We start from the raw sequence: 17603 nt of genomic DNA on the forward strand, positions 1-17603 counted from the left end.
TTTACAAATAATGCCTCACATTCACCCCGATGTGAGGTGTGAGACCATCACCTCTCCATGTAATGTGATGTGAAATAAAAGCTATTTTAAGGATTTTGGGCTTTACTCACTTTTTAAACACACTGCTATTATTTTTAACACAACTGTATTCTTCCTGTTGCACTCAAGCATTGTGTAGTGCAGCACGTCAGATTTTTCTGCACCAGTGACATAGGCTGTCAAATGGAGTATGCCACCATGGTTAATGTCTACTTTTTCTCAGCATGCCAAATGTGATGCCTGCGGTTCTCAGGGGAAACTGATGCGCAGCCTTCCCATGCTTGGAGAGGTCAAACGCTTCTGTGATGTGAAATGTCTGCTTCAGTTCTGCATCAGTAAGGCCCAGTTTAACAGCAAAGGTGTGTTTTAGTGCTTTATGCTATATATGTCTTGCATAGTGGTTTTTGTGTGAAGGTGTCTTCAATCTTGAGTTGAACCTAGCTGACATGAGATTCATTAGCATTCAGACACAAAGAAAATATGTCAGAAAGCTGCTGTATTGTTGTTGCCTGGCTACAGCCTAGTTTACTCATTAGTGTAATTATTCAATTATGGGTCAGTCTATGCTTAACAGCAGTTTAGCCCACAGGCCAGAAAAATACATGGTTGAACTCCAGCAAGCGATGAACCTAAAGTTCCCTTTAAGTTGAATCTTGCTGAACATCAATAGTGTGACTATTTTTTGTTGTTGTTGTTGTTGTTATTGATTAAAATCAAGCATTATGTCAGTCATTGATAAGTCCTGGTGATTACTTTCTGTTTTCCACAGATGAACATTCAACAAGTGATTCAGCAGTTAATGAAGAGCCCACTCAGGCCGCCAACAACATTGTCTTGCTTGCTAGCACACTTAATAGTCAGCTTGCTGCTTCTTCCAGTACTGCACAGCAAGGTACACACAGACACAAAAAATGCTGTACCTGTATGTGATGTTGATTTGTGATATCCTGAACTGATATGCAGGGTTCCTACACAGTACAGAAAGTATGGAATTTGATTTGAGTAATTTCCAGGTCTGGATAAATATGGAAAAAGGAAATTAGGGTATGGAGAAATATTTGTACATTGTACATTAAAATCTACGTCTTCGCTTGTGTTTACCCAAGCGAAGATGTACAGCAATGTGATTTGGTTCTGTGTTGAATCAGTAGAGACTAGTGTGTTCGTCAAGGTTCACTGACGTCAGCATTATGCACGTGACCCACATGTTTGGCCATCTCTGAGTCATTGGCAAGTAAACAAGAGTTCACATAAGTTCATATTCTACTTTGTCAGATGGTGAGCGTTCGTGAAAGCTTTGTGAGACAGCCATGAGATAATAGAGATGGACTAAGCAGTGACACACAGTCGCAATCCGAGATTAAGGTGAAATGAAATTGTGATGAAGATTCATACAAAATGCCATCATTTGCATGGTCAGGGAGTGAGAGTTCGCTGCCTAGTGTTAGTACAGTAGTGTTTAGAATAATAGTAGTGCTATGTGACTAAAAACATTAATCCAGGTTTTGAGTATATTTCTTATTATTACATGGGAAACAAGGTACCAGTAGATTCAGTAGATTCTCACAAATCCAACACGACCAAGCATTAATGATATGCACACTCTTAAGGCTATGAAATTGGGCTATTAGTAAAAAAAAAAAAAAAAAGTAGAAAAGGGGGTGTTCACAATAATAGTAGCATCTGCTGTTGATGCTACAAACTCAAAACTATTATGTTCAAACTGCTTTTTTAGCAATCCTGTGACTCACTAAACTAGTATTTAGTTGTATAACCACAGTTTTTCATGATTTCTTCACATCTGCGAGGCATTAATGTTGTTGGTTTGGAACCAAGATTTTGCTCATTTACTAGTGTGCTTGGGGTCATTGTCTTGTTGAAACACCCATTTCAAGGGCATGTCCTCTTCAGCATAAGGCAACATGACCTCTTCAAGTATTTTGACATATCCAAACTGATCCATGATACCTGGTATGCGATATATAGGCCCAACACCATAGTTGGAGAAACATGCCCATATCATGACGCTTGCACCACCATGCTTCACTGTCTTCACTGTGAACTGTGGCTTGAATTCAGAGTTTGGGGGTCATCTCACAAACTGCGGCCCTTGGACCCAAAAAGAACAATTTTACTCTCATCAGTCCACAAAATATTCCTCCATTTCTCTTTAGGCCAGTTGATGTGTTCTTTGGCAAATTGTAACCTCTTCTGCACGTCTTTTATTTAACAGAGGGACTTTGCAGGGGGGATTCTTGCAAATAAATTAGCTTCACACAGGCATCTTCTAACTGTCACAGCACTTACAGGTAACTCCAGACTGTCTTTGATCATCCTGGAACTGATCAATGGGTGAGCCTTTGCCATTCTGGTTATTCTTCTATCCATTTTGATGGTTGTTTTCTGTTTTCTTCCACGCGTCTTTTTTTTTTTTTTTTTTGTCCATTTTAAAGCATTGGAGATCATTGTAGATCAGGGGTGGCCAAGTTCGGTCCTCGAGAGCCACCTTCCTGACACCCTTAGTTGTCTCCCTGCTCCAACACACCTGAATCCAATGAAAGACTCGTTAGCAGACTTTAAATGAGCCTTTCATTGGATTCAGGTGTGTTGGAGCAGGGAGACAACTAAGAGTGTCAGGAAGGTGGCTCTCGAGGACCGATCTTGGCCACCCCTGCTGTAGATGAACAGCCTGTAATTTTTTGCAGCTGCGTATAAGTTTTCCCCTCTCCAATCAACTTTTTAATCAAACTACGCTGTTCTTCTGAATAATGTCTTGAACGTCCCATTTTCCTCAGGCTTTCAAAGAGAAAAGCATGTTCAACAGGTGCTGGCTTCATCCTTACATAGGGGACACCTGATTCACACCTGTTTGTTCCACAAAATTGACAAACTCACTGAATGCCACACTACTATTATTGTGAACACCCCCTTTTCTGCTTTTTTTTTTACTAATAGCCCAATTTCATAGCCTTAAGAGTGTGCATATCATGAATGCTTGGTCTTGTTGGATTTGTGAGAATCTACTGAATCTACTGGTACCTTGTTTCCCATGTAACAATAAGAAATATACTCAAAACCTGGATTAATCTTTTTAGTCACATAGCACTACTATTATTCTGAACACTACTGTATGTGGACATTGTGAATTATTATTTCCACCTAGACCCATACATCAGAGGGCTTGGAAAAAAACACAAAAGCGTGGATACATACAACCAGTTTCAGGGTTGCTGCTTATGCTGTCCTGATGCAAAATTAACAAGGCTGGTCACAGAATGTGTGTCACTCCCGCGACACCCAAATGAACACATCCCAGGAGGGTCCCCCACGCATTCAAAACATTCAAAAACTGGTTTTTAAAATAACGGTGACTCTGTTTTCTTTGATTCCTCTCGCTGCTGTCAGCACCTCTAGCTCCTTTCTACAGAAAGTGAGGTCAACCTGCTGTGTGTTTAAGCATAGATCTGTAAAGGCCACTAGAGTGGACAACATAAAACAGCAACCCAGCCTGCACTCCTGTAAACACTCTTTGGAAGAATAAATGGAATTGGTCATATTTTGTGGTTCATAATGCGCCACACGTTTTCAATGGACAACAGGTCTGGACTGCAGGCAGGCCAGTCTTGTACCCGCATTCTTTTACTATGAAGCCACACTGTTGTAACACGTGCAGAATGTGGCTTGGCATTGTCGTGCTGAAATAAGCAGGGACGTCCCTGAAAAAGACATTGCTTGGATGGCAGCATGTGTTGCTCCAAAACCTGGATGTACCTTTCAGAATTGATGGTGCCATCACAGATGTGTAAGTTGCCCATGCCATGGGCATGTGATTTTCAAAGCACCAGTCAAATCCATTATATAATTTTGACTGTGTTGAATGCTTGGTGTCCACAGTAAAGGTCAAACAATGTCCATATCCATTGGATTCTATGGCATATAACATATGTTACCCTGTAATATGATAACTAAACATGGCACATGGTGCAAATTATTCCTTTTTAAAACTCTGTTTGCTTAACGAATAATGACCATGACCGATTGTCATGGTAACCGGTCCGATATGGAAAAATATCCGACAGGTTATCAGCTAATCAGAGCATGCGTAGCATTGCAGCCATATAATAAATAGGCTTATTTTATTTTATTATTTTTTTTTATTTTATACTGAATGGGTATTTTGTGAAAAGAGGCCTTGTGGTGCATTGAGGGCGTTTGTCTGTTTGTATCAAGGTCTAAATATAATGGCTTCTAAGATTCTTATTATTCATTCAGTTTGACCTCAAAAGGCTTGAAAGCAAAGAAGCCAAATAGATTTTCTTGTTTACTGTAAATCATTATAAATTATAATAATAAATAACTTCACATTTTTAAACAATTTAATACTTTTTGACACATGACCTTTGCTTGTATGAATACATCACAACTTGTCTGACAAAGTTGTCACTCGTTGCAAACTAAATATTTATTTTTATGTGCCGAATGCCCACATACAGTATCTAACCAGCTTTACTGGGGGGTGCATTCCGATGTGCAAACTATGAAGGATTTCAGATGGAGCATATTTGAGTGTGTGTTTGAGTGTAGATATGCATGTTTGGCTGGAAAGCTGTCTTTCTGACTGTTCAACCCACATGCTGTGGTCTCGTGGCTACCAAGGCAACCATTGCTTGTATATTACAGAGTGGGATTTGTAGGTATAATTTATCCCGTGACCATTTATCCAGGTTAATTTATGGCTCTTCAAAGACTAGATTGTGGGGACCTCTATGGTATACTTTAGACAGTTGCTGTCCTTGACCAGATTTGTACCATGTGACATCAGTCTTTGTTTACACAGGTGCAGTCTGTGGCATGGAAGCAAAGGTCACTGAGCAAGTAAGTTATGGACTCATACTACTTTGTTGTCGTTGACAAGTTATGTCCTCTTCAAATGTAATACAATTAAAGTAAGTGCATGGTGTCGGCAACACTGCACTTATTATAGATCAATCACAGGCTGGCATTTGTGTGGGATTTCACACATCTAAATCTCTGTCCTGTGCAGTCCCACCTGAGTAAAGGTGCGTCTCAAAAAATTAAATCATGAAAAAGTTCAATAGTTTTCATCAGTTATCAGTTAAAAAAAAGTGATTTTTATATATATATATATATATATATATATATATATATATATATATATATATATATATATATTCTATAATCATTACATATAAACTAAAATGGTTCAAGCATTTGTTTTATTTCAATTTTGATTATTACAGTCTAGAGCGTTTATATATATATATATATATATATATATATATACACAGTGAGGAAAATAAGTATTTGAACACCCTGCAAATTTGCAAGTTCTCCCACTTAGAAATCATGGAGGGGTCTGAAATTTTCATCTTAGGTGCATGTTCACTGTGAGAGACATAATCTAAAAAAAAAATCCGGAAATCGCAATGTATGATTTTTTTTAATAATTTATTTGTATGTTGCTGCTGCAAATACGTATTTGAACATCTGTGAAAATCAATGTTAATATTTGGTACAGTAGCCTTTGTTTGCAATTACAGAGGTCAAACGTTCCCTGTAGTTTTTCACCAGGTTTTCACACACTGCAGCAGGGATTTTGGTCCACTCCTCCACACAGATCTTCTCCAGATCTTTCAGGTTTGGAGTTTCAGCTCCCTCCAAAGATTTTCTATTGAGTTCAGGTCTGGAGACTGGCCAGGCCACTCTAGGACCTTGAAATGCTTCTTACGGAGCCCCTCCTTAAGCCTGGGTCCCACCGAATAATGAAGGATGAACAAGGAGCATATGTATTACACCTGTATTGCACCAGACCAGCTAGAACAATACATTGTGATTTCCGGATTTTTTTTTTTTTTTTTAAGATTATGTCTCTCACAGTGGACGTGCACCTAAGATGAAAATTTCAGACCCCGCCATGATTTCTAAGTGGGAGAACTTGCAAAATCGCTGGGTGTTCAAATACTTATTTTTAGTGCATTTGGTTTCAGAGTGAAAGGTTCCCAGTTCAAACCCCACCCCTGCCACATTTCTTCATGCAATGTGGAATTGCGTCAGGAAGGGCATCTGGCATAAAACTTGTGCCAAATCAGTATGTTGTGGCACCCTGAGTGAAAACAGCGGAGGAGCCAAAGGGACTTACTATCCTCCTGAGAGCCAAGGGCAAAAAAAAAAAAAAGTCACTTTCATCACTCACTCGTCTTCAAACCTCTGTTTTGGGGACAACAAAGTGCAAAACATCCATAGACCGGAAATTGTGACATCCATGTGTTCTTGTGAAAAAAGAAGAGTCGTACCCAGAGTGGGTTTATAAATAAACAAATACCAATGGCTGAGGCATCTGGCACATATAGAATATATGATAAAAGTAAATTTTGCATTTTGCTGAACAAGGTGGTAAATATTTGCAGAAAAATAATTGCGTCTACACAGAATTCTTTGCAAGATCTTTCCAGTAAGCTTTCCATAAAGAGGCAAAATTTATCCTGTCAGGTTATTATTACCCTTGAGATGCTCATTTTCAGTTCCTGCCATCTGGTTCAGTCCTTAGACTCTAGTCAAGACAGATTCAAGTGTTTTTATACCCTCTGCTATTTCTCAGTTCCGGGACTAAAGGGGACACATTTTCTTTATCTGCTTAATTTATGTTTCATTTAGATTACTGTTTATACTCATAATTTTGTCTTTTATCCAATAGTCTTGTGTGTATCTTGTTGTTGCATTTATTCCTCTGCTGCACATCTGAGGACAATTATAAAGTGATTGTTCATTTAGTATGCAGTCAATCAATCAATCAATCATACTTTTCAGAAGTTGCATTTCTGTACTATAAATGTTTTTTTCTTTGATTGATCTCATGAAATATTGTTTTGAGGGAGCTTTTTCTGTAGGCTGTAATTATCAAAAAAATAAATACTTGAAGTATTTTAGTTTATATGTGATGAGTCTTGAATTGATCAAATTTTCACTTTTTGAAATAACTGACAAAAATATTTAACTTTTTCATGATATTCTTATTCTGACCTAAGGATTAAAACTTTGACAGTAATATTCAAAAGTGAATGAAAATTATTAGTTGATGACAAAACTGTTAGCTCAGGTGAGCTTGAAATATTGAAGTGTTTTTTTTTTTTTCTTCAATCATTGAAAGTTTTTTCTTTTTTTGTCAGTGTATACTGTAATTTATGGAGTATAAGTCACATCACAGTTAAAGTTTCACCTGTTAAACAAAAGTGTATCTTGAAGAGGTAAAATCTGTATACAAGTTTTATCAACTCATTTTGGGATTTTTGGGATGTACTTATTATTATTATTATTGGCATTAATTCTTTTAGTGTTACAGTTCATTTTGTGCAGTGCTTTGATTACTGGGAAAGTCCTATATAAATAGTAATAATCAGGCTTGGGGAGTAACGGAATACATGTAACGGCGTTACGTAATTTGGATACAAAGTTACAGAAAAAAAGACATATTCAGATTACAGGTATATTTAGTAAAAATGGGGATTAGTTCGCAGGATTACAATTTTAAGGCATTTTATGATATTATCTGTATATAATATATATTTTTTTCTTTGAAAGTAAAACGTCCCTTCATGGACAGCGACATGACGTCTCCTAACCGGGCAAAATATTGATGAAGTACACGGATGTTAATGCATTTTCAATGGAGATTCATGACTGAACACACTCAGAAAAATGCTCGCAAAATACGTGTTAAAATGCCATTTTGACCTGGATATTGAGCCAGTAAAATTAAATAACATTAAATTGTCAGGAAAGTGTTAAACTTACTCTGACACACACACACACACACACACATTCCCAAATATTAGTGTTGAAAGTTACATGGATCTGCGCTGTTCAAGCTGCTGAGCTGAGGCGTCCTGCTGCAGCTGCTGCTGTTCAATGCCGTCCAAATATCACGAACAAAGTGACAAGAAGAACCAAAACCACTTACTTATGGAAGGAAATATTGTCTCCCTTGTTCCTCCGTTTGTGGCTTTGCCAACATGCGCAGCTTTCCGGCATATTCCACCTGTTTCTTGAACTTCTATGCACGCAAATCACTAACTTGACGGAATTAGACCACGCCTCCTTACTGACAGTATTTACTTAATGGTTTTCATTATGCTTTTGTTTTTATTTTGAAAGTTCAGTAAGTGGACTGATATGTTAAAAATGGTGCGAATGCCACATGAAAGACTAAAGTAAGATAATTTTATGTTTACTGAACAAGTAGCAGACTTTTTTTTGTTTTGTATATTGTTCTGCAAGCCACTTTTAATTACAAATTCATCTGCACACCTCCTGAGTTTTCATTATCCTTCATTTGTTTGGCTTTTTTTTTTTTTTTTTTAATTTAGCAGGTGAACAATGGGTATTTAAAACTATATTTGTGGGCGCTCTTAATTCATAATGTGAAGTAAAACAGAGCATGCCATGTAAAAAAAACTGTTTTGTTTTTGCTTAATAAACTACTATGTGGTCAGACTATTTATATTTAGTTTCTTTTGTCTGTATTAGCATATTTAATATTGGAGTAATCCAGAAGTAATTGAAAGTAATCAAATTACATTACTTTAATATTATGGTACTTGGATTACGTTACTACATTTTTCAACAGGTAACTAGTAACTGTATCGGAATACATTTTTAAAGTAACCCTCCCAACCCTGGTAATAATGTCACCCCAGAGTATAAGTCACAGGATCTCCCAGACTAGTTTAAAAAAAACAAAAAAACAAACAAAACAAACAAACTCTGCAATTTATATGACGGAAAATAAGGTCCACAAGATCCATCAAGTGCACAAACGGATATTTTAAGACTTACTGTAAAATTGCAAGATAGTGTGTTTTAGCTCATTGCACAACGGCCTTTGTTGTTGTTTTTGTTGTTGCTGTTGTAAATCATTTATGTGTCCTTCAGGCCAGTACACAGACAGTTGCAGAGAATGTCCCATGTCCTCCAGTACCCAAGGTCCTAGCGAACAAGGCTTTGCTCTGTATGTCTTTGGTCCACAACAAAGGAGTCTCCTGTATAAAACGGGCTGTTGACAGACAGACACAGACAGGTAAACCCTACATTCAGGCATTTTTTAAAAAAGAAATACAAATCAATTTACATTCTACAGAGGCTACAAAACCTATTACAAAGAAGTAAATCATGCACCTAGCATATTTATTTTCCTGCTATGGAGACTTATGTATGTCATTGTACAATATCTGTGTTTCAGTTCAGAGCTATGATATTGTTTGTCTTTCCATTTCTGTTGTGCAAAGATTTAGTTCCTTCAACCATGCCCCTACCTGTCCCAGTACCAGTGTATGTACCAATGCCAATGACTATGTACAGCCAGTACACCCCAAAACCAGTGGGTCTTCCTTTACCGGTATGTAAACTACAACTAATCATTTCACTGAAATGTAAAGTTTGATAGCTGTTTTGTTGAGGTTTCTCATGAAAGTCAATTAACTGTAAATGTTCTATGGAACAGAGCAGTTGGTCTTTTGCACAGTTTAGTTTACTTTTAATTGGCATTTGGATTCGCAGCATTGACTAGTGTCATTTAACTTCTGTAGCGTTACATTTAATTTATTCAACAACCAAACCAGAATCCAAAACAACCCTCATAAAATTAAAATTGACATATCTTGGGCTTTGTGTTGACGCAATATGAGTTTTATTTGTTTATTGTGTGTGCGTTGGATTTTTTTTCATTTATTTATTTGTTTGTTTTTTGTTGTTTTTTTGTTGTTGGGTTTTTTTTTTGGATCTCATCTTTAAAGATGATGGGGAATTTTTTTGTTTTGTTTTGTGTACTCTATTGTCTGGGAGATTGAGAATAATGGAATTTCAGTTCTCAATATGTGTTTGTATGCATTGCAGAATTGACAAATAAAAATTGACTTGAAAGCAACCGGTCTATACTTTCCTATATAAATCTATAGGGATGCATTATTACTGCATGCTTTCACAGCAAGTACAGGTATTTGGGGTTGTTTATTGATACCAAATATTGATATGAATATTAAATGGCAATGCAGTATAGAAATTCTACAGACAACTAATGTGCTTTGTCACAAACTCTTGTCCCCTCGTTAGACAGCTTCTGTTATTTCGTAACAGCTGGAAATCTTACGTCTGGCTTTGAACACAGATGATAACATGTCATACAACCTCAGGCAAACCTTATGGAACATATAAAGGATGTCCAACAACATTTCTTACTTGGCAACAAATAAACAAGTTTGTGGCTACAGGTCTGAGAGTTGCATCTCAAATATTTGTGGCTATAGTTATGAGACATATCATTGCAGTGACACTCAGACACGTTGAGCAGGAGCAATAGATCCCAAGAAAACAGTGCATTGTTCAACAATTTATTGCAATACTACTACTTTGAGTTTTGGGTTTGTTTGTTTTGTTTTTTTTCTCTTTTTTCTTCTTTCAAAAAGAAGAAAAAAAATTGTAACATTGAAAATTTGATATTTTTGTGGAAGTGGGACTAGCACTTTGAATATTGGCAGAAATTGTGCAAGATCACTTGGCTTTTTACAGAAAGTAAAAATTCATAAAATAAGGAGACTCACTACACGGTACTACTGAGTTAGTAGTAGTACTGCAATGTAGTGTTCATTCCCAAGTCATTCTACTGGGCTGCGTCATAGCTACTTTGAGTGTTGGATCTCCACTGCACAGAGCTGGAGACGTATTACTTCAGAAGTATTATATGATTTTAAAAAAATACTATAGACTGTATTGGAGCTACTCATTACTAAAGAACTTTGGGTCAGAGACAAGTGGATCACAAACATGATCAGGACATTCCAACATCATCAGTTTACTAGCTAGTAAATGTTTGTAAATGCCACATAAATAAGCAGAGCATTGTAGTTTGTCTCTGCTACAAGCACAATTTTTAGACTCTGAATTGTTTTTGCCACAGGTACCTGTGCCCATATTCCTGACCGCAATGTCGGATAGCTCTGAGCCAACTGAGGAAACCATCCAAGAAACGGCCCAGTCCGATGCCGTCAATGCAGACGTTGACCTCAAGTCTAACATGGTCACGAACCAGGATAAGAAGGATGAAGAAAAGGAGCAGGATGATGGAGAGGAGTTGAAAGAAAAACAAGAAAACTCAGAAGGTAAGAATTATGTTAAGATTATTGTTTAAATGTATTGATTAAAGAGGAATGTGGACTAAGATGCTTAACAACTGGATTAGTTTGACATTTATTTACTATGTCAGTCACTAGTTTCTACTTTTAGTACTTACTGTACTTGTGCATTAGAGGACGCTATCTCCTCTCCCCAATCAAAGTATTCAGAAAGAAACTGGGAACAAATATGTACTGTCAACAGTCTGCTAAATATTCAGTGTATAAAACTCCAGAGAAGGCCATTTTTTCCACTTGTGTTGAAATCAGAGTCATTTTGATGCTGGCACATGATACTGTTGATGTGTTCTCTGTGCTTTTGAGATTGCTGGTCTGTGACATTGAAATTTTTAACACATTACATTAAACTATTGGCATGATAATGATTGTGATGGTTAAGAGTTGAATGTAGTGATAGTGGCATATGCAGACCCTGGGTGGGGATTGAATAGAATGTAGGCTACTATGCCACTGAGAAGAAGGTAGTCATTAATGAGTAAAATATCAACTCTAATCTGTCAAATGTGAACTAAACAAAATTTTCCCTTACGCACTAACTTGCAAACTCCCATTAGGCTACACAGTTGCGGGGTCCATTTCAGCCACATTCACTCAACTGTCACTGAAAATGAGCGAAACACTGGTGTAATAAGCTGATCTGGCAAGTGGCATTCAATGATTTATCCTCATATTCATGAAGAACTAAGACAGGACATCAATTTTCAATATTTAAACCTGCAATTATTCTTAGTTAGGTGATATGTTATTCATGTTATTCACCATCCCTGGTTCTCAAGACCAGGCACCTAAGTGGCTCTACTCTACTCTTTTCTACTCTTCTATTTTACTTTTCCTTTTTAGATATTTAGATGTATCTTAGTATACTAGCATAGTTCCACCTTAGAATTAGAATATAATATATAAGATATACCTTACTGAATTTTCATGACAATCACCCTTAGATATATGAAACAAAACAAACAGAACAAAAATCCATCAAGAATTGAGAGAGAATAAGCTTGTGTGTGTGTGTGTGTGTGTGTAATGGTGGGTAAGAGATGACAGATGACTGGCATCTCATGATAGCAGCTTTAAAAAAAAAATGGGTGTCTGCAATAGGGCGCATGGTGAAAATCCATCAGAGCATATTCTGGACATCTTCAGAATATGTGCTGAGATCTCAGCCATTGTACTGACACTTTTCTGCTGTTTTCTTCAAGGACAGAGGCAAGTAAAGACACTTTTAGGAGATGTGTTGTCACATGCACAATGTGTACTGCATGCAGACAAAAAACATCATCCCATGTCATTGGGAAATGTTTTTTAAATTTTGAGGAAAACTTAAAGCTACATCAATCAATCAATCAATTTTATTTATATAGCGCCAAATCACAATAAACAGTTGCCCCAAAGCACTTTATATTGTAAGGCAAGGCCATACAATAATTACGTAAAAACCCCAACGGTCAAAACGACCCCCTGTGAGCAAGCACTTGGCGACAGTGGGAAGGAAAAACTCCCTTTTAACAGGAAGAAACATCCAGCAGAACCAGGCTCAGGGAGGGGCAGTCTTCTGCTGGGACTGGTTGGGGCTGAGGGAGAGAACCAAGAAAAAGACATGCTGTGGAGGGGAGCAGAGATCAATCACTAATGATTAAATGCAGAGTGGTGCATACAGAGCAAAAAGAGAAAGAAACACTCAGTGCATCATGGGAACCCCCCAGCAGTCTAAGTCTATAGCAGCATAACTAAGGGATGGTTCAGGGTCACCTGATCCAGCCCTAACTATAAGCTTTAGCAAAAAGGAAAGTTTTAAGCCTAATCTTAAAAGTAGAACATCTCTGTAGTACATGAAAATTACTACAGAGATGAATCCAGTTTTTCAGAGCTGAGAACAAAAAAGTACATTAGTTTAATTAAGTATTTCACTACAGTGTTTTTGTATTGTGAGACTGTGACTGTCAAAGAATTATGTCACAGTTTGGTGCTCCTGTGGCCCAGTGTCTAAATTCTATGTAAATTTTTGTTGGTTTATTTCTTTGATTTCATCCCCCGCTGGCCGAAGGCGAATTACGTCATGGTGATTTCAGTCTGTCCCTCTGTTCATCCCAAAAAGGGTCTTAGCTTTCTGAAATCAACTCCTCTCAAATTTTTAGGAGGAATTTTGTGAAACTTGGTACAAGTCCTTGTTATGGACTATATGCATGGAGTGGCGTGACATATTTCCCTTAAAATATCTAATTGCTGTGTTACTTCCAGTTATGGTGGATGCCAATGTTTGATTCTATATCTGAAAATTTTAATCAATTTACAACATTTCTATGTTTTTTTTTTTGTTGTTGTTGTTGTTGTTCCTATTTTTGTGGATGTGTGTATCCGTCATGACATCAAAGAAGACCAAGTTTTCTGTCCAGAGGAGGGAGAGATAGATAGATAGATAGCTTTTATTATCATTGTCATTACAACAATGAGATGTCCGCACTCACATTCCACATACAACAGCAATTGATCTACAATTATTACTTGTTTACCATAATAATGGTACACATCAGAATTAGGACAACACATATACATTTGACATTGTTTATGTGCACTAAACTTGAAACAGTCCGTTTCCCAATTGAGGCAATGTGAGTGTGTTTGTAGTCGCTGCAACTGTCAAGTCGCGCCGCCAGGCCAGCTTGAGAGGACGAGGCCTGCTGCAGGGAGGGAGGGGCAGGAAGAATGATAAGAGGAGAGGCTGGAGCATGCTTCGGTCCATGTGTAAGTCTGTCAGTTTATTGTCCTTGTGGATTGAGATAAGAATGGAGCCAAATAATCTCACCAGAGCCTGGATAAATTCCTCTGGAGGAAAAACAGTGGGCAATTGACCTTGATGCCTGTAGTGTTGCAGCCGAGCAGTGAAAAACACTTTTTACAGTTCCACTCAATCAGCCAAATCCCAATGATGAATTAAGAATATTCCTAATTTAAATTAAGAATATTCACCAGCCTCAGAAACCTTCAGCTTCAACTGCAAGGCACGCATCAGATCCAAGGTGTCATCTAATTTGCGACTGATTTGAAGAGTCAAACCAGTCTGAGAATGCACTGCCTTGCCGACCTCGTTAATCATGACGGACAAGCGAGGGCCCGTGGTTCTTGATGCCGTCTTGCCAATTTTCCGGTAGATCAGGGCAGCACATAAGCCAAAAAGTACCAGCCCTGCAACCATAAGACCAAAAATGAATAGGTCCTCGACGTCCTCCACAGAGAAAGGCGCCAAGCATGCCACACGCCAGGAACTCCAGGAGTTGAGGACATAGCCCACAGGATACGTTCCATCTGGGCAGGCAGGATCCCCCGGTCCTGACCTTCTTATAGAAAAAATGGTGTCAATAGCATTCAGAGACCAGCTGATCAATTCCATGGTTAGAGGAATTCACAAGTCTGGTGAAGTAGGGACTTGAAGGTTAAAAGCAGAGAGATAAGGGAGAGTGGAGGAGATGCAACCGTCCTCGTCGGAGTCCCAAGCTGAAATTAGGATGAGGATAATTAGGATAATAATTAGGAAATTAGAATGAGGATAGCACATCGAGGTATCACTGCTGTGTACCCAAAATGTACAGCTTCTGTGTGGTGTAACTCCATTTTGAGTTTTTTGTCTTTCCCGAAAGATGCTGAGCAGCAAAGGAAATGGGTCATAAGTATTTGGAGTTATCATTTTGTAGTATTGAGTAACATCAGAGTCTGTTCTCGGCATTTTCTGCCTGCTGATGTGATCCAGCCGTCACCCACACAGGGGCGGCGTTTGTTAAATAAAGGAGCCATTCCCGTTATTTTTGAGCGGAACAACTACTCCATTCCTGCCCCTCGTCCCAGTGTTTGGGAGCGAAGAGAGTGACCAAACCCTCTCACTGACCACCTGGAAAATAAAATTTAAATCCTTTCTCCATCAGGTTCTGTGGAGTTGAGGTTGCTGAGTGAACAATCCACCTCACAAATTTACTGAGACTTTGGGAAGCTCCAGTAAACAGCGAGTAAACTCCCAGGACTCAGCCATCTTCACAGTACAGTGCACTCTGCTATAGTCTCCCCCACGCTGGAAGTTACAATGCCATCAGGCGTACAGTGCAGAACCAATGCGTGCATATAGTCCAAAGGCTGATAACACGCATGATTAACATTTCTAGACTCTGTTACTTTCATGAGTGGGTGCCTGCATTCTGAAATGAACTCCTCTCGTTGGGCCCATTTTGCCAGAGATAATTATGGCCCTTGATTCACAAGCCTAGACATTGCCAGTTTCATGAGTTGGTGCCTGCATTCTGACATCAACTATCACGTACCTTGAAATGCTATCCGAATGTAGCAGCACTTGCCGGGGGGGGGGGGGGGGGGGTATTGTGCTCTCAGAGCACTCTTGTTTGTTTTGCTGCAATTGCTAAATTTCCACTGTACCCCAAACTATATTGACCTCATAAGTGCATTTCTGCCACAATTGCTTTATGGATTTCAATCAAATATCTCAGTGGTAGCACACCATAGAAAGGTTTACATTAAGGATAATCATTTGATGGTGACAGACAGACTGGCGTCCTGTCCAAGGTGCACCATGCTTCACACCTGATGACTGCTGGGATGAAAACTTGCTAAAACAATTATAACAAATAATCCGTGTCTGTTAAATTTAATCTGCGTGGAATTTAATAAACGCAAACCGAATTTCAGACATATTATATATATTAGTCTCAAACAAAGAGGACAAACAGTGTTGTAAAGAACAATAATTAAGCAAACTTCACTTTCCCCCAGAACGACATGATCAAAAAGCGAGCGTAGCTTACAGCAGTTCCCATTGAAAATAACGGAGAGACAGCCTATGATTCTCGCATGTTTACATAAAATAAACGCAATAACAGCGTGTAAAAACCCAGAGAATATATTCACGAGAGTATTAGGCACAAAATAAAATAGTTTTATGTTGCGATGTTAATGGTGTTGTCTGTGTGCAGCGGTTAAAGTGCAGCGTGATCAGAGCGTCTCAGTGCAGTTCTCAATGTTACTGAGATCTTGCAGCGCGGCGACCTCTTTGAGGTTTTGCGGGATTTGAAACGTCAATAGAGCGAATAGCCAACATTTATGTGTCAAGACAGTATTGAGTGCACGTTTTACAATATAATAAAACGTGTGCACAATATAATAAAATGTGCGTACAACATCATAAAATGTGCGCACAATATAATAAAATGAGCACACAGTGTAATAAAATGAGCGCACATTCTCTCCACATGCAAAACATTTTGCGATGACACTTCCAGGGCTCCGTAAAAATGCCTGTTTTTACATACTGGAATTTATCAGTTATCGGTTATCTGTAACTTCCGATACATTTTTGGGTGGTTTATCATTTTATCTTTATCAGAGATAACTTTTCAATTATCTGATGATCTGCTATCGAAGTAAATTTTTTGGTTATCTGTGCCCACCACTGTGTGTGTGTGTGTGTGTGTGTGTGTGTGTGTGTGTGTGTGTGTGTGTGTGTGTGTGTGTGTGTGTGTGTGTGGTGGCTCGGAACACAGCGCACCGTACGCCATTGTGGGCCGTCCTTAAAGCTGTAGTAACACTCCTTATTCTCTGTGAAGCCCGTAAAATTTTCACCGAAAGCCAGATAAATTTTTCAAATGGTTTCCAGCTGCCTGTCTCTAACAGTTTCTGAAAAAATTATGATGGAAAAAAATCCCAAATCATTCCGCCATTTCCTTGCAATGAAACAACGACCAGAGGGGTGGAGCAGTGCTCACTCAAAGCCTGCCCACAGGCGAATGACGCAACCGACAGGCGTGAAAAAAACTCACGCATGTGCACGAAGGTTCAAGCTTGGCTGACGTAAAAACATATGAATCAAATCCATATAGTTTTTGAAAAAAATAAAAAGGTCTGTTACTTTTCTAACAGACCTCGTATGTGTGTGTGTGTGTGTGTATATATATACACTCAACAAAAATATAAACGCAACACTTTTGGTTTTGCTCCCATTTTGTATGAGATGAACTCAAAGATCTAAAACTTTTTCCACATACACAATATCACCATTTCCCTCAAATATTGTTCACAAACCAGTCTAAATCTGTGATAGTGAGCACTTCTCCTTTGCTGAGATAATCCATCCCACCTCACAGGTGTGCCATATCAAGATGCTGATTAGACACCATGATTAGTGCACAGGTGTGCCTTAGACTGTCCACAATAAAAGGCCACTCTGAAAGGTGCAGTTTTATCACACAGCACAATTCCACAGATGTTGCAAGATTTGAGGGAGCGTGCAATTGGCATGTTGACAGCAGGAATGTCGACCAGAGCTGTTGCTCGTGTATTGAATGTTCATTTCTCTACCATAAG

General features: G+C 38.4%; 1 protein-coding gene across 1 annotated transcript in view; it reads left to right on the top strand.

Moving 5' to 3' along the window:
* The window catches only part of LOC117512091, a 197982-nt gene that overhangs the window by 139554 nt on the left and 40825 nt on the right, over positions 1–17603 (top strand). The window contains exons 30-35 of the mRNA XM_034172052.1: positions 263–398; positions 809–931; positions 4877–4914; positions 8989–9133; positions 9342–9451; positions 11009–11210. Of these exons, the coding sequence (XP_034027943.1) occupies positions 263–398; positions 809–931; positions 4877–4914; positions 8989–9133; positions 9342–9451; positions 11009–11210 (754 nt within the window). The remainder of the gene's footprint in view (positions 1–262; positions 399–808; positions 932–4876; positions 4915–8988; positions 9134–9341; positions 9452–11008; positions 11211–17603) is intronic.

This window comes from Thalassophryne amazonica, chromosome 6, assembly GCF_902500255.1.
Source record: "Thalassophryne amazonica chromosome 6, fThaAma1.1, whole genome shotgun sequence".
NCBI classification, from domain to species: Eukaryota; Metazoa; Chordata; class Actinopteri; order Batrachoidiformes; family Batrachoididae; genus Thalassophryne; species Thalassophryne amazonica.